Source organism: Elephantulus edwardii, unplaced genomic scaffold, assembly GCF_000299155.1.
Source record: "Elephantulus edwardii isolate Elephantulus edwardi_28Jun2011 unplaced genomic scaffold, EleEdw1.0 scaffold00200, whole genome shotgun sequence".
NCBI classification, from domain to species: domain Eukaryota; kingdom Metazoa; phylum Chordata; class Mammalia; order Macroscelidea; family Macroscelididae; genus Elephantulus; species Elephantulus edwardii.
This window is the reverse complement of record NW_006399950.1, coordinates 322,426-341,137: the sequence shown is the minus strand read 5'-3', so window position 1 is coordinate 341,137 and position 18,712 is coordinate 322,426. Positions and strand designations below refer to the sequence as shown.

The 18,712-nt window shown below is 39.3% G+C and overlaps 1 protein-coding gene across 2 annotated transcripts in view; it reads left to right on the top strand.

Annotated features, from left to right (window-relative positions):
• The window catches only part of GRM7 (glutamate receptor, metabotropic 7), a 730,124-nt gene that overhangs the window by 410,518 nt on the left and 300,894 nt on the right, over positions 1 to 18,712 (top strand). For both annotated transcript variants that reach the window (XM_006897077.1, XM_006897076.1), the window contains exon 4: positions 8,139 to 8,293. In XM_006897077.1, coding sequence (XP_006897139.1) covers positions 8,139 to 8,293 — 155 coding nt within the window. The remainder of the gene's footprint in view (positions 1 to 8,138; positions 8,294 to 18,712) is intronic.

Here is an 18,712-nt window from a genome sequence, read left to right as displayed (position 1 = left end):
ATGGTCTCTTCCCATGAGATTTACTGCTTCTTAAAATTCACTAATGGGTCACCTCTGGGTTGGTTCCAACTCTAAGGCACACAACAAAAATACCTTGTTTAATCTTAAAAATCTCCACACTTTTCATGATACACTTTTTGAGTAAGTAATACATTTGAAGAGTGGGACTTCATGAATTTTTATATGACACATAAGTGGTTCACTGCAAGTAGTGATTGTGACAAATCAGGGTTTTTTTAGGTTTAAATATTTTATTCAGGGTTTAAATGGTGTTATAGTATTTTAAAGGGAAAATCTAATTCTATTAAAATGGAACACTAAAATATTCCCATTGAACAGCTAAAAATAAATTGAATGGTGCATTCATGGCCAGTTTGAATTCCGAGTGGTATCACAATGTGCTCACAAGCCCAGGGGCCACCCTTAGCTGGTAGCTGGGGCTCCAAGAAGCTACCCCACTGCTGGTGCAGGACAAGATCCACGACCACACAGCAGCCCACCTGGTATGCTTGTGTTTCCACCCTATCAAGTGTAGCTTGTCCCTGCCCAGTGTTAGGTGAGGAGTATGAGTCAAAGGTGTTTAGTATTCAGTCCACATGCAAGTAAGTTGCCTTTGGTAATCTTGATGCCCTGTGTGCTGTCATAGAGAGCTTTGGTGGCTTAATAGTAAGGAGTTACACTGTCAACCCAAAGGTATGTGGTTCAAATCCACGAGCTGCTCTACAAGACAAAAATGGCAGTCTTCTCCTGTGTGATTTACAGCCTCTGAAAACTCATTTGAAAGTCAACAGTGAGTCAGTTGGTGACTTAGCAGCACATGGCAACAAAAGGTGGTGCCATGTGCCTTTCCTCTGAGCTTCCTCAGTCTCCCTTCACTTAGTTCCCATGTGGTGCCACGTGCCCTTCCTCTGAGCTTCCTCAGTCTCCCTTCACTTACTTCCCCGATGGTGTCATGTGCCTTTTCTCTGGGTGTGCTCAGTTTAGCTACACTTAGTTCCCAGATCCCTATCATTTTGGTGGTCTCTCTGAGCATTAGCTGGCAAATTTTACTATATACTCAGATTTTATTTCCAAGAGACATTTGATCAAGCCAAATCTATAGCCCTTGGTGAGGCCATTGCTAGCCGATTTACCCTGATCGACTACATGGGAGGCATAGCCATCTTTGGCCTGGAGGCAAGCTCAGCGTGGTGCTGTGGGAACCTGGCCAATCATTTATAATGTTCTTTCTTGACTTGAAGATAGAGTGAGGTTTTCATTTTCAATCTAGAATTGTATATAATCCACTCAAAATTCCTATTTCCTTTATTCACACTGGAGTTTGTGTGTCATGAATATTACTTCACATTGTGAGCTAGTAGGACAGGAGTAATAGTTGGGCACAATTACCAAAGTCAAGTGCATATCAAAGTTTCTCCTAAAACATGATTTAAACATGTTGACGTCTGAAAAAATACTGGTAACCTACAGTGCTCTGTTAATTATTCTCTCCGAAGATTTGTGCTTCCGATGGAAAATGTTGAGGTTTCTCAGACCGTTAACATTAAATCGTTTATCAGAAAATAGCAGTGAGAAAACACTGCAATCTACTTTCTGGAGTCAAGATATATGCTTCATCAGTTATAGATGTTGATAATTTGGAATTTAGAATGAATTCTTTATCTAAAATAATTTATTCTGGTCATAAATGTATGGACATGCTCATTGTAGAACAATAACAATTGAGAATATAGAAAGGTATTTTTGTGTGTCTTTGTCTTTAACAAACCGTGGCACTTATTATATTAAATTAAAGGTTAGAGGCAATAACCAGAAATAGAATTTAAAAAGCAAACAAACAAAACAAAACAAAACCCTCCTGTAAAGCCTGAAGTCCAATATTCACTACTGAAACTCTGATTTAATGTTCCCAGTCCTTCCCTTCACCCTAGGTAAGCATTTTCCTCAAGAGAATCAGGACCTTATAAATGTTAGCATCCTACTTACTGAAATTCACACTATAGATAACTTTTAACATATAGATGGGAGCTCATTTGGCCTAGTGGATAATTGCATGTGAACTGCCAACCCAAAGGCTGAACAGCTGCTCCAAGTGAGAACGACGGGCTGTCTCCTCATGTGTGAGTTGCAGTCTCTGAAAACCTGTTGCAGGATCAGCAAGATGAGTCGGCACTCAGCAGTAACGAGTTGAGTTTGAGTGTGAGAGTGTAAGTGTGTGTGTGTGAGAGAGAGAGAGTGTGTGTGGGAGTGTGTGTGTGTAACCTAGATATTATTTCAGAGAGTTCCTTCCAGTGGCTTAGTGGTAAGAAGCTGTGTTGCAGTCCAAAAAGCATATGATTTTAATCCATCAGCTGCTCCAAGGGAGAAGGATGGGCAGTCTCTTCCTGTGTTATTAAATGCCTCTGAAAACCTGCTGGACAGTCAGCTATGAGTCAGTTCTAATTGATGGCACAAAACAACAATAATAATATGTTTTCAGAGAGAGATGGATAAGATTTATTATTATTCTGTATATTAATGATTAAATGGTTTTAAAATAGTGTCAGTATTTGAAAGAGTTTATATTTAGGCATATTTAACTACTTTTTATAATTTTTCTGCCTTTTAATTTGGAAATTTGTATGTCCTAATTTCTGGGACTTTTTATTATTAAAATAGTACTGTTTAATGATTTTTTTCTTTCTGTTTTCTCTGTACATTTGTTCTGAAAATGTTTATTAGTTGAATGTGGGTCTTCCTGGACTTGCCATTTTTTTCTGTCTAGTTAAAAGCTATTTCTTGTTATTACATTTGTTGTTTTTATGTACTTTGGAGTTGACTAACTCATTGCAACCCTGTGAACAATGGTTCAGAACCTTGACCTATCCTGGTGGAAGATCTATCAACAATCTGCGTTATGCAGATGACACAACCCTTCTTGCTGAAACTGAGGAGGACCTGAAGTGCTTGCTGCAGAAGATCAAGGACTACAGCCTCCTATATGGACTGAAGCTCAACATCAAGAAAACAAAGATCCTCACCCTTGGGCCAATTGGCAGCATCAGTATGGATGGTGAAGAGATGGTGATAGTTAACAATTTTAGTTTACTTGGCTCCACAGTCAACACTCTTGGTAACAGCAGCCAGGAAATCAGGACATGAATTGCATTGGGAAAGTTAGCTGTGAGGGACCTCTCAAGAGTACTGAAGAGCAACGACATCAGGCTGGAGACTAAGGTGTGCCTGATCCAGGCTATTGTCTTCACAATTATGTGCTATGCATCAGAGAGCTTGACAGTGAATAGGGATGTTAGAAAGAGAATTGATGCCTTTGAGCTGTGGTGCTGGAGAAGAGTGTTGAATATACCATGGACTGCTAGAAGAACAAACAGGTTTGTCCTGGAGAGGGTGAAGCCAGAAGGCTCTTTGGGGTTAAGGATTCTGAAGCTTCATCTCACATACTTTGGGCATGTTGCTAGGGACTGGTCCTTGGAGAGGGACATCATGTTTGGCAGAGTGAGGGGTGGCAAATGAGAGGAAGACCTTCAATGAGATGGATCAGTTCTGTGACTGGAGCGGTGGGAATAAGTGCATTTGAGATGCCTAGGTTGGCACAGGATAGAAGAGCGTTTAGAGCTCTTGGACATAGGGTTGCTATGAATTGCAAGCGACTCGATGGCACATAACAACAAACTGGTGCCGAGAGTGTTGACTGTGGAGTCAAGCAAACTAAAGCTGTGAACAGTCTCAATCTCTTCATCCATCCTGATGCTGCCAGTTGGTCCAGTGGTGAGAGCTTTTGTCTTCTTGACATTGAGCCTCAATACTTCTTATACTTTAGCACTTTAAAAAAAGTCCTTTGTAGAATGTTTTTCCAGTGCAATGTTGTTTGATTTTTTTATCTGCTGCTTCCAAGGGTGTTACTTGTGGGTCCAAGAAACATCAAATCATTGAAAAGTTTGATCTTCTTTCCATTTATTCTGACACTGTGTGACTGTATATTGGTCTGGTTGTGAAGACTTGTTTTGTGTTGATATTTACACATACTGAAGGCTACTATCTTTGATATTTTGTTATTGTTATATGCCATTGAGTTATTTGCAACTCATAGTGACCCTGTGTACAAAAGCCCTATACCTTGCTCTAACCTGTGCCAATCTTACTGTCTCTGACACACCTACCCCCCATTAACCCAGTCACTGAACCAATCCATCTCGTTGAGGGTCTTCCTCTCTTGTACTGTCACTCCACCAATCCCAAGCACAATGTTCCTCTACAAGGACTGGTCCATCCTTGCAACATGTCAAAAGTATGTCAGACAAAGATTCAGAATCCTTGTCTCCAAGGAACAGCCTGGTTTCACCCTTTCTAGAACAAACCTAATTGTTCTCCTAGCCATCCATGGTATATTCAGTCCTCTTCTCCAGCACCACAGCTCAAAGGTATCAATTCTTCTCTCATCCCTGGTCATTGTCCAGCTTTCTAACTCATAGCAAGTAATTAATTGCAAAGACCATGGCCTGAATCAGGTGTACCTTAATCTCCAGACTGACATCGTTGCTCTTCAGTACTTTGGAGAGGTCTCTGACAACAGACTTTCCCAATGCAATTCATCTTTTAATTTCATGGCTGCTGGTACCAAGAGTGTTGATTGTGGAGCCAAGCAAACTGAAGCTGTTAACAATCTCTATCATGATGCTGCCAATCAATCCAGTGGTGAGGATCTTTGTTTTCTTGATATTGATATTAAATTTATATTTGATATATTGTTGTCTTCTATGTTCTTTTAAAATGGTGTTTGTAATGCATAAGTTATTGAGCATATGAAATTTTACACACATACATATATATACATCAGATTCTCTTTAAGATTTTAGTCTTTGAGCTTCATTCATCACATGGAAAGAACTTGAAGAAAATACTGGAGTAATCAATGTGATCGCCAGCCTCATTTCTTTCACCCAAACACTATTTTAATGGTCAACCTGTCTTCATTTCTTACTTTTACATTCCAAGTATTAGTTATTATAATACATTTTTATTACATGTTCTGTGAATTTAAGACTGCAGAAATTGATAGAAATTCTGAATTTCTTCACATTTGGCTTCAGTGGTTAGACTATGAATCTGAATCATGATAGCACATCTTGCATGTGTGCACAGACACTGGCCTGTCATTGATAGTTTTGCATTTAAAGGTGCTGGCTTTGGTATGAGGTTCTATCGAATCAACTGGAACTCATAGAGACACTATGAAAAACGTTACCATATTCTGCACCATCCTCAAGATCTCCACCATGGCAAGTCTATTGTTACAGTCACTATGTCAATGATTCTCATTGGATGTCTTCTTTTTTGCTAACATTCTGTGATTTCTAGCATGATATATTTTCCCAAGCACTAGCCTTTCTGACAACATTCCCATAGCATGTGAGCCAGAGTTTTACCATTCTAAATTTTAGCCAAAGTTTTACCATCATGTTTTTGTAGGGGTTTTTTGGTTTTTGTTTTTTGTTTGTTTGTTTGCTTTTACCAAACTGTGTCGAACATTGAGAAGAATGGGAATTACAGAACACATAATTATGTTCATAGGGATTCTATACCCATGCCAAGGAGCTGTTGTCTCAAGAGAGTAAGGTAACAGTGTGTGGTTTAAAATCAGGAAATGTGTGAATCTGGGTTTTATCCTTTCTCCTTTCCGATTCAAACTATATATTGAACAAATCATTCAAGAAGCTGGATGCTATAAAGAATAATATGGGATCAGAAGACTACTCATTAACAACTTGAATTATGCAGATAACATAACCTTACTTGCTGAAAATAAGGAGGGCTTGGAACACTTGCTGTAGAAGATAAAACACTGCAGCCCTCGGTATGGATTGCATTTAAATGTCAAAAAGACAAAAATCCTCACCACGGGGGGCAATAAGCAACACGATGATAAATGGAGAAAAGGTTGAATTGGTCATTATTTCATTTTATTTGGATCCACATTCAACATCTTTGGTACCAGAAGTCAGTACGTAGATCAGGAGACATTGCAGTGGGCAAGTCTGCTGTCAGGCACCTCTCTAAATTACTGAAGAGCAATAATTTCAGTTTGAAAGTTAAAGTATACCCAATCAAGGTAATTTTCTTATCAATTACTTGCTCTGTAAACTGGACATTGAATAAAGATGACAGAATTGATGCCTTGAGCTGTAATACTGGAGAAAAGTAATAACAAGAGAGAAGATAGTTCTTGGGAAATGTGAAGACAGAGCACTCCTTGAAGGAAAAGATGGGGTATCTTTGTCTCACCTACTTTGGATACATTCTTAGGAGAGACTGTTCCTTGGAGAGGGACATCATGGTTGGAAAGGTGAAGGGCTAGCAAAAGATAGGAAGACCCTAGACAAGATCTATTTGGGCTTAAGTATGTCAGAGATGATGAGGATGGCATAATATATGATAGGGTTCTGATCTGCTGTTCATAGGGTCACTATGACTCATACTCGACTTGATAAATCACCTAACAAGAACACTACCACCAAAGATGAATGAAAGTGTCTATTTCTTTAGCCACATGCCAAAACTCACAAAAATAAACGCTTTGGCATGTTTTTGTTATGTGTTGTTGAGTCACCAGAGACTCATAGAGACCCTATGTAAAACAGTTCTGAAGCCTGCCCTGTCCTAAGCAGGTCTCACTGACTCTGACACATCTACTCCCATTACCCCAGTCACTGTATCAGTCCATCTCATCTGGAGTCTTCCTCTCCTGCACTGTCCCTCCACCCTTTCCTAGCCACATACCCTCTCCAAGACACACTTATTTTTCTTGGTGGTCCAAGAAAATAAATGACAATATTCAAGACTCTTCTCCAACACCACAACTCAATGGCTTCAATTTTTTTTCCTGTAATTCTTAGTCATTGTCTAGCTCTATGGTATGTAGCAAGTAATTGTGAAAACTATGGCCTGGATCAGGTGCACCTTAGACTCTAGACTGACATCATTGCTTCTCAGTACACTAGAGAGGTCCATGACAGCAGATTTTCCCAGTGCAATTCATCTTTTTATTTCCTCACTGCTTTTGCCAAAAATGTTGATTGTGGAGCCAAGCAAGCTGTAATTGTTAACTTCAACCTCTTCTCCATCTATCACGGTACTGCCAATTGGCCCAGTGGGGAGAATCTTTGTCTTCTTGATGTTGAGCTTCAACCCATAATGCAGACTCAAGTTCTTGACCCTCTGCAGCATGCGCTTCAGATCCTCCTCAGTTTCAGCAAGCAAGGTTGTATCATCTGCATAATGTAGGTTGTTGATGAGTCTTCATCCGTTCCTGATGCCACATTCCTCCTCATAAAGCCCAGCTTCCCAAATGATCTGTTCTGCAAAAAGATTAAAAAGGTATGGAGACAGAACTCATCTCTGATGCTTGCACGTCTTTCCTGATTTTGAACCATGCAGTGTTTACCTGCTCTGTTCTGAGGACTGCTTTCTGGTCTGAGTATAGGTTTCTCTTGAGCACAATCAAGTGTTTTGAGATTCCCATTTTCCTCAAGGTTAGTAACATTTGTAATCCACACAGTCAAATGCTTTTGAACAGTCAATGAAACACAGACATTCCTCTGGTACTCTGCTTTCTGCCAAGAAACATCTGATATTGGAGATAATGTCTCTAGTGTCTTGACATTTCTAAACCCTGCTTGTATTTCTGGTAGTTCTCTGCAGCTATAGTGTTCCAGTCGTTTTTGGATAATCTTCAGCAGGATTTTGCTTACGTGTGGTAGTCGTGATATCATTCAATAATTTCCATACACTGTTGGGTCACCTTTTTTTTTTTTAAACGGGAGTAGATACGGAAAGGAGAACTTTATTAGAAATGTTATCCTAATTTACATTTCCCCTTTTACATTTATATTTCTCTTTTATTCATTTTTTTACCTTTTCTAAAAAAATGATTATGATTATTGCTTTATAAGACAATTCATATGTATATTGATTGATCATACAAATCCTTTGACATACTTTTTATAATTTATTTTTTAGTTATGTGCAAAACAAGAAACTGGTTTTCCTTCTGTTTTGTACCAAAGATATATAACATTATCATTAATGTAATTTTGGTGTTTTTTGATCATTAATATACATTTCCATATTTCCTTTTTTAGGCAGATACTTGCGGCAGCAAAAAGAGCTGACCAGGTGGGCCATTTTCTTTGGGTTGGATCAGACAGCTGGGGATCCAAAATAAACCCATTGCATCAGCATGAAGATATTGCAGAAGGTGCCATCACTATTCAACCCAAAAGAGCAACTGTTGAAGGTATGAGTTTTATCAACAATATCATGTGACACATCAGTTGTTGGGTGCAATTCTGGTGACCAAAACATGTATCTCTCTGAGGATTTTCTGACTTTATATTTCATACAGAGTAATTGTAAAGATTTAGCTGTGAAATTGTAATGAGGCCACATACCTACTCTGTACAGGGCCTGTTCTTTCAGCTGATATTCTTCCTTCTGTTGCAATGATCTTATTATTTTCATAAGAATATCACAATTAGCATGTATTCTTTTCTCTCCATTTATGTCTTAGGTGTTATCTGAGAACAGGATATTGCAATCAATAAGAAGTGAAGTAATATCACAAGCCAATTATGCATAAGTGTGCTATCTTTCCAAGAAGATGCTTCCCCTTTGTAATTCATCACTACCTCTCTTCCAGGTGTGTTTCTCCCCTCTCCCTCTACAGATGTCTCCCAGTGCAATTCGCTTCGCTGTTATCACACAACACTCCAAACCTTATACACCAGTAGCACCTTCACTTTCTAAATCTCTTTTCTTTCCCATGCCTTCCTAGATACCTTTCCCTTTGTTTCTATTCTTTACTTTTTTTTTCTTTTTCATGCTTTTAATAATCACTGTCTTTACAGAAACAAAGATTTTTTTTAAAGGTAGAAGAGGAGTTTTTTGGCACCCATCTTATCTAACAAAACTTGTTGATTATGACTTATGTTTCAATTTGAATTTGAAAAGTTACTTCTCTGTAAAGAAAAGGAGCCCTTCTGCTGATAGTCTGCTTTCTATTCCTTTTCTGATGGGCTAGGTCTCTAAAGAGTCCCGAAAGCATGTTTTGCACATTAAAAAGAAATATATTCTCTCACTCAAATAGAGATCAAATATTTGCATTTCTTTCTTTTCTGTCTCCTCTCCAATGTAATTAGTTATTCCTCCCAAAAGGCTACCTGATCTGTGTTGCCTTTTAAACAAATGAGGTTGTAGTTCTGTCACCATTTTTTCTGTATTATCTGTGGAAGATAAAGACCCCGTGAATTACCCGTGTGTTTATTGGGAAGCTTTAAATTAATCTCATTTTCCAGTAAATGTCAGATGGATCTTGGCAGAATGCAGAGAGTACCAGAAGAATGTCTATCTGTTTCATTGACAGTGCAAAGACATTTGACTGTGTGGATTATAACAAATTGTGGCTAACCTTGAGGAAAATGGGAATCCCAGAATACTTGATTATGCTTATATGAAATCTATCCTTGGACCAAGAAGCAATCCTCAAAACAGAGCAGGGAAACACTACGTGGTTCAAAATCAGGAAAGGAGTGTATCATGGATGCATCCCGTCTCCATACATTTTCAGTCTATATTCAGAATAGACCATCTGAGTGGCTGAGCTTTATGAGGAAGAATGTGGCATCAGGATTTGGGAAAGACTCATCAACAACCTATGTTATGCAGATGACAAAATCTTACTTGCTGAAATGAAAGAGGACATGAAATGCTTGCTGTAGAAGGTCAAAAAGACTGTAGTCTTCAATATGGATTGGAGCTCAACATCAAGAAGACAAAGATTTTCCCCACTGGGCCAAGTGGCAACACCACAATAGATGGAGAAGAGATTGAGGTTGTTAACAATTACAGCTTGCTCAGCTCCACAATCAACATTCTTGGCACCAGCAATCAGGAAATCAAAAGACAAATTGCATTGGGAAAATCTACTCTCAGGACCTCTCCAGAGTACTGAAAAACAATTATTTCAGTGTAGAGACTAAGATGTGCCTAATCCAGTCCATGGTCTTTGCACTTAACTTGGTATGTATCAGAGAGCTGGACAATAACTAAGGATGACAGAAGAAGAATCAATGCCTCCAAACTGTAGTGTTGGAGAAGAGTTTTGAACATACCATTGACTGCCAAGAAAACAAATAAGTCTGTCTTGGAGAGAGTAAAACCGAGTTTCTCCCTGGAGGCTAGGATTTTGAAGCTCCTTCTCACATACTTTGGGCATGTCATCAGAAGAGACCGATGCTTGAAGAAGGACATCATGCTCGAAAAGGTGGAGGGACAGTGCAGGAGAGGAAGACTCTGGATGAGATGTATTGATACAGTAACTGGGGCAGTAGGGGTTGGTGTGTCAAAATTAGTGAGACTGGCTCAGGACAGAGCCGGGTTCAGAGCTGCATAAGGTCATACCTGTACATAGGGTCACTTTGGGTTGCAGGTGACTCGAGAGCACATAACAACAGCAGCAACAATACATGTACAAATAATATAGCTTGTATTGCAACACAGACAAATACATGTTTCTGATAGGTCACAAGAAGAGTAAACAATGCTTTAAAGTTTAGACACTCAGTTAAAAAAATTGTAGATGTCTACTCTGTGCTAGAATTTTGAGCAGGGGTATTAGGATAAAATATTTAAAGGATATTGAGCTCAGTGAAGATACTAAGAAATATCCCAAAATATATCATGTTTGGAAAGATGAAGTATGAGAGAAGACGATGGCTTCAATTTGAAGGATCTAGAGTGGACTCAACTAGAAAGGATTGAGCACAGAGATTCAAGATCATACAAGATTTTGACCTGTTTTACGTAGAGTTGCCATGAGTCAGAGTCTTCTTGACAGTAGCTAACGACCAGTGAAATAAAAGACACATTCTAAATGGAGTGTGAAAATGCTCTATGAGTACCAAGGAAAAGGCATTAAGTTTCTTTTGGGTGATGGTTTGTGCTAGGTGAAGACTCCTTAGAGGACACGCATGTGCCCTGAGGATTCTGAGCTCATCAGACAGGAGCACAGAGGGTCCTGTGGACACAGCAGAACAGTTGAGTAGGCATTGCAAAGACTCATTTCACAGCACAGTCCTATGGTTCAGCCAAACTAAAATGATTTCTCGTTCTGTAATGTTTTCTTATTAAAGGACTCCCCAGGAAGGCTTATCGCTTTCCTGTAGCAGCAGTTACTGCTATACTTGCTTCCTAACTTCCTTTGGATCCCTGGGGTCTCACTGAAGTCTTGGGGGGGGGCGGCGGGTGATTATTGTTGTCATTTAAAGTTGCCTCCAAATTGATCCAGACTCGTTCGTAGTGAGTTGACGTGCCAAGTAGAATTGCCCTGTAGAATGTGCAAGGCTGTGATTTTCAGAAACAGGTGACCAGGCCTGTCTTCTAAGGCATGTAAAAATGGTTTTGAACCACCAATTTTTCGGCTAGTAACTAGTGCTTTATCTTTTTTTTTTAATAATTTTAATGAGCATTTACAGAGATTTTGGATTTCCATTCATTCATTGCTGCACTTCTCTCTGCGCCCAGCCCTGCCCCACACCCCATTCACTCCTCTCTTTCAAAAGTAAAAGAAACACTCCTTCCCTGGTACACAATCCCCCCACACCCCTCCCACCGCCCCAAGTATATTCCACTATGCAGCCTTAATTGTGGACTCTTGTGATAACCATAATACCCTATCATACATCGCTTTTAAATTATTCACTCCCTCATCTGTTTCAGTGCAGTATACACAATTTATCTAGTTTTTCTCAGTCTTACCCCAACCCTGATATCAATCCCATTTTACAACAGTGGCACCATGCAATATTTGTCCTTTTGCTGCGACTGAGATATTTCACTCATCATAATGTCCTCCAGGCTTACCCATTTTGAATAATACTGCATGAGTTCCTTGTTTTTCAATGCAGCGTAGTATTCCATTGTGTGAATATACCACAGCTTCTCTATCCATTCGTTTGTTGATGGGCACCTGGGTTGTTTCCAACTCCTTGCTATTGTGAACAGAGCTGTGATAAACATGGGAGTGCATATATCTGCTTGGATGTCAGTTATGGTCTCTTTGGGATATATTCCCAGTAGTGGAATTGCTGGGTCAAATGGTATCTCTATTTGCAACTTTTTGAGAAAGCGTCATACAGCCTTCCACAGTGGTTGCACCATTTTACACTCCCACCAACAGTGAATGAGGGTTCCAGTTTCTCCACAACCTCGCCAGCATTTGTTGTTTGCTGTTCTGTTAAATTTTGCTATTCTAACTGGGGTGACATGATATCTCATAGTTGTTTTGGTGCTTAATCTTTTTAACTACATTTATGCTTATAAAGTGATTCCTCGTTGATTACAATATTTGAGGATTTTGGTTTGTCATTTGCGTATTTAGTCCCTGTACAATGGTGATACCTATTCATTGTATGGAAAGAATCAAAAGCCAATCTATTTGTAGACTTTTCTTTTATTCAAAGTTGGACTGCAAAGGACCTTAAAAACCACATGGAAGAGTGTAAACTTGATTCTGAACCACTGGGGAGAATCTGTTAGTTTAAGTAGGATGTGATTAGAGAGTGTTAGAAAGATGAAAAAGGTAATGATATTGAAGGATAAATTACAAGTTGTTATTAGGTGCCATTGAGTTGAGTGTGTCTCATACCTGTGAGCAACAGGTCTCTCCTATCCTGCATCATCCTCATTAACTCTGACATATTTGAGCCCATAACTTGAGAGTGACCATGTCAGTTAATCTGGTTGCAGCTCTTCCCATCTTTTGTTGACCTTGAACTTTTCCAAGCATGATGTCCCTTTCCAAGGACTAGCTCCTCCTAAGGACATGCGCTCGATCGCTTGCTCTCTCTATAGATAGATAGATAGATAGAGAGAGAGAGAAAGAAAGATATGAGACAAAGGCTCATCGTTCTTGCTTCCAAGGAACACTTTGCGCTTTCTCCAAGACATATCTGTACCTCCAGATGCTGCAAAACTAAGCTATACACTGTGAAATAAGCTACAAAAAAACAGCACCCTGATCTACCAGAAGTGTTGTTAATAATGTTGTTGTTGAGTATCATCGTCAGGTCTGTCCCGTAGCTGACACACTGGCAGGTTTTCAGAGGCAATTACACAGGAGGAGATTCCCTACCCTACTCCCATGTAATAACATTATTATTTGAATGTGAAAGAGCAACAGTTCATATAAAATTCTTCATTCCTATTCAGATAAGAGTGGAGGGTATGTCTTGACTATTTATAAAAGGCATGGTTGCTTTCTAGCCCTGTCATCTGTGTATATTACCAACAAGAGCAGTCATATTTCATCCACTTTCATTATTGGCCATAAATTAAGATTGTACCTATGTGTTTGAGTTTCACGCTCCCAAAAATGAAAAGGGAAAAAAATGCAGTCAATTGTGCTAAAACTTCCTTTAAAATATTATGAGAGAATAAAAATGAAATTATACATGTAAATTTATCTATATTGCTGCTGTTATGTGCCGTCGAGTTACCTATGACTCATAGTGACTCTCTGTACAACAGCTTTGAAGCCTGCCCTGTCCTTAGCTAGTCTCACTGTCTCCGACACCCCTTTACCCCATTACTTCACTTACTGCATCAATGCATTTTATCTGGGATCTACCTCTCCTGCAGTATCTCTCTACACTTCCAAACATGATATCCTTCTCCAAGGAAAACCTGGTTGCTTCTTGCCACATGCCCAAAGTAGGTGAGATAGAGCTTCGCAATTATTGCCTCAAAGGAGCAGCTTGGTTTTACCCTCTCTAGAACAGACCTGTCTGCTCTCTTGGCAGTCCATGATATGTTCAATATTCTACTTTAGCACCACAACTCCATTGCATCAATTCTTCTTTTGTCATTCTTAGTCATTGTCCAGCTCTCTGATACGTAGCAAGTAAAGGCAATGGCCATACTCTTTGCAGTTGCATGCTGTGCGTCAGAGAGCTGGACAGTGACAAGGGATTATAGAAAAAGAATTGATGACTTTGAGCTGTGGTGCTGGAGAGAGTGTTGAATATACCCTGGACTTCTAGGAGAGCGACAGGTTTGTCTTGGAAATGGTGAAACCGAGCTGCTCCTTGGAGGCAAGGATTCTGAAGCTTCGTCTGACATAGTTTGGGCATGTTGCAAGGAGGTTACCAGTCCTTGGAGAGGGACGTCATGCTTGGGAGAGTGGAGCAAAAGCACAAGAGAGGAAGACCCTCAAAGAGATGGAACAATATGGTGATTGGAATAATAGGAGTAGGTGTATCAGAGACAGTGAGGTTGGTACAGGATAGAAAAGGGTTTAGGGTTCTTGTACATCGGGATGCTATATAGAGTTGCAAGCCACTAAATGGCACATAACAACAACAGTAGCCTGGATCAGATGTACCTTAATCTCTAGACAAACACCATTCCTCTTCAATACTTTGGAGAGGTCTCTAACAGTCAATTTCCCTAATACAATTTATCTTTGGATTTTCTGATTGCTGGTAACAAGACTGTTGATTGTGGATATGAGTAAGCTAAAATTGTTAACAACTTTAATCTTTTGATATATGGTCCTGCCAGTTAGCCCAATGGGGAAAATCTTTGTCTTCTTGATATTGAGCTTTAATTTATACTAAAGACTACAATCCTTGACCTTCTACAATAAACACTTCAGGTCCTCCTCCATTTCGGCAAGAAAGGTTGTATCATCTGCGTATTGTACATTGGTCTTCCACCAGTCTTTATATCATGTTCTTCCTCATAATGTCCAGCCTCCTGCATGATCTGCACACAGATTGAAAAGATGCGGAGACAGGACACATCCATTATGCATTCCTTTCCTGATTCTGAACCATGCAGTGTTTCCGTGCTCTCTGTTTTTTTTTTAACTATGTGAGTTTATGTACAAAATTTGAAAACATTGTTTTTCAGAGCAGATTTTTTCCATTTCCTTCAAACCCCCCCAAATTGTACAATCCCATGAGTAATCCACCCCCGCCCCTCACATCCTAATCCCTCTGCTTCCACCCTCCGTGCCCCTTCGATCCTCCTACTCCCTCTACAATAATGGTTTTATACAGTATTTGTCCTTATGGGACTAAGTTAGTTCACATAAATGTTCTCCTGTCCCTCCCAACCTAGGTAATAATTTATAAAATAATTTCTCCTGTGAGCTGCATAGTATTGTATTGTATGAATGTACTATAATTTCTCAACCCATTCAATTGTGGTTGGACATCTGCGCTTTTCCATGTTTTTGCTATGGTAAATAATGCTGGTATGAATATTGGTATACAAGTCTCCATTTGTGCCTCTGTTCTTGGTCTATTCTGATAGCTACTTTCTGGTCTAAGTAGAGGTTTCATAAGAGCACAATCAAATTTCTGGGATTTCCTATTAGCAACAATTTGTTGTGATCCACCCAGTCACATGACTTTGCATTGTCAGTGAAACACAGACACTCCTCTGGTACTCTTTGCATTCATCAAGATCTATTTGACATTGGCAGTAATGTCTCTAGTACCACATCCTCTTCTAAAACTGCCTTGTATTTCTAGTAGGTCTCCGTTATTGTGCTGTTAATTTTTTTTTTAATAATCATCTTCAGCAGGATTTTGCTTACATGCAATATTGTTCAACAATTCCCACACTCTATCAGGTCACCTTTTTTTTTTTTTTTTTTTTAATGGGACTGGATATAGATCTCTTCCAGTCAGTTGCCCTGGTGGTTGCCTCTAGGTTTTGGGGCACGACCTGGTGAGCACCAGGCAGTATCTACTTGTTGAAATGTATCAATTTGTATGCTATCAATTACTGGGATCTTGTTTTTTGCCACGTCCTTCAGAACAGCTTAAATTTCCCCTTTAATCACCTCAGGCTCTTGATCACATGTTGTTTCATGAAATACTTCTATGTCAACCAATTCTTTTTATTACTCTGTGTACTCATTCCATCTCCTATTAAAGCTTACTGAGTCATTCAGTATTCTGCCATTAGTATCCTTGATGTTGCAACTTGAGGTTTGAGTTTGTTCTTTAGTTCTTCCAGTTTAAGAAATGCTGAGTGAGTTTGCCCATCTTGATTTTCCAACTCCGGATCTTTGCACATTTCATTATAGTATTTTGCTTTGACTTCCTAAGCTGCCCTTTGAAATTTTTTTATTCAGCTCCTTAATTTCCTGCCTTCTTCCCTTTGCTTTGACTTCTCTGACCTCGAGTGCAATATTCAGTCTCTTATAACATTCATGTGGGTCTTGTCTTCCTCCTGTTTCTTTGTAATGACCTTTTCTTTTCTTCATAGATGATATTCTTCATACATTCCAACAGCTCATCTGGTCTTCATACATTACATTTAGGTGGGATAGACGAAAGGTCAGATTTTGGTTCCTGTGTATTCGATTTAATTTTAATTTTCTTTAGCTTTAGTTTGAACTTGCATATATGTAGTTTATGGTCTTTTCCACAACCGGCACCTGGCCTCATTTTCACAGCTCATGTTGAGCTTTCCCATCAATTCTTTCCACAGTTGTAATTGATCTGATTCCTGTGCATACTATCAAGTGAAAGCCGTATACATGGGTCTTGTCCTATCCCTTTCCATTTTCCACATGCACCCTTTCCACTCCCACCTACCCTAGTGAGCACCTCCCTCTCTCCAGCCAACCCTTGATAACTCACACCACCTCGCTGCTTGTGACTTCTCATGCTGCTGGCAGTCTCTCACGAGTCTAGGAGGTTCTAAGTCCAAATCCCAGGTACCAGCTTTAGAGAATGATTTCTCTCTGAGGCAGCTCTGAGGAAAGGTCCTTGTTTCGGAGCTTCTCCTCCAGGACTGTCTTATGACATAGTGTTTCTGCTCTTCCATTTGGAACACAGTGTTGTCACAGTAGGATGATTTTTTCAAGTGAAGGCGTTCTATTCTTTAGAACTGGTATGCTCGTATGATGAGGGACTAAAACTAATCTGGGTTAGAACAATTCTCTTATTTGTAATCCCTTGACTGTCAGAAAAACCCAGTGGAATTCAGGGAGGATGGTCAGATTACTTGATTTGAGATGCCAAGGTAGTTGTAAGATCTTCCTGCTTGCCAAGCCCAGGACTTCCTGAAACTAATCTGGGTTGGAGCATTTTTATTCTACAAGTGACATTCTAGCGTTGTTTTACTTTCCTTTCAAAACCTCAAAATTGGCTCCTAGGTCAGAAGATGCACAAGGTCTAACAAAGAAGCAGCTGAGATCCAAAGCGCAGAGCTTTGCTCTTCTATTAGTAGTCAAATACAAAACTAGTAACTACTGTCATTAGGCTCCTTCTAATCAACCTGTGAGATCTAGAGAAAATAATTACCCATTTTATTTAAAAAATAAGTTTTTTTTCCCCCTTGTCCTAGAGTTTCTCCTCCCTCTCATTGCTGTCAAGTCAGAATCCACTTGTAGTTGGCAGCTGATTTAAGACAGATTTGACATCAAACCTTCAGAAGTCAGATACTCCCAATGCTACATAAGTATCTTTGGGGCTTGATGAATCAAGGAAAACTGCATTATTTCTACAAAGCAGTTAACACTTTAATACACAAATAAAAAAAAGACAAGTGTACACTTAAATATGGTCTGATTTTTTAAAACTTTCTTCAGCTTCAACTTAAACTTACTGATTAATAATTGGCAGTCAGTTCTGAAGTTAACTCCTGGGCCTTGTTTATACTGAAGAGATTGAGAATCTCCATCTTCCCTAGACATAAGCACTGTTAAAGTGGTTTCTGTGTATTCCATCTTATAAGGTACGCATGTATAGTAACCATTTAAAATGTTAGAAAAATTCCATTTTCAATAAAAAAGTCCTTGGTTTTACAAAATTCTGTCATATGATTTCTGGTATTATTTCTATCATCTGGGCCACATTTTTTGTTATTCTTTGTCCCCAGTGTTTGTTTTCCAATCACCAAATAAAAAATAACCAATGAATTTTTATTTCATGTGTTATAAGGTTCAGATTGCAGAATTTGTGGGAGGCAGGATCCTCAGTTTCTTCATTTTGGGCATTAGTTCATTGACGTGCAAATTTATTACTAGCCCTATTAACTGGTCATCTTTGTATATATGTACTACTAGTATTCTGTTACGGACATCAGTATTTCAGGATGGACCTTGAGTGTTCTTTTTTATGATGAATGTAACACCATCTTTTTTCAATTTTTAGTTCAAATGATTGTCCAATTCAGAATAGCCAATTCCAGTACATTTCACCTCATTAATGCCTAGGACACTGATCTTTATATACTCTAGTTCTGTTTTTCTATACCTGTGTCAGTTTCTGAAATAACAAACTGTGGCTGACTCTGAGAAGAATGGGAATCCCAGAACACTTGATCGTGCTAATGAGAACCCTAAACTTGGACCAAGAGGCAGTCGTCAGAACAGAGCAAGGAAACACTGGATGGTTCAAAATTGGGAAGGGTGTACTCCAGGCATGTGTCCTATCTCCGTAACTTTTCAACCTGTATGCAGAACAGATTATCCGGGATACTGGGCTGTATGAGGAGAAATGTGGGGTCAAGATTGGTGGAAGATCTATCAACAATCTGTTATGCAGATGATGTAACCCTGCTAGCTGAAACTGAGGAGGACCTGAAGCACTTGCTGCAAAGGGTCAAGGATTGCAGCCTTCAGTATGGATTGAGGCTC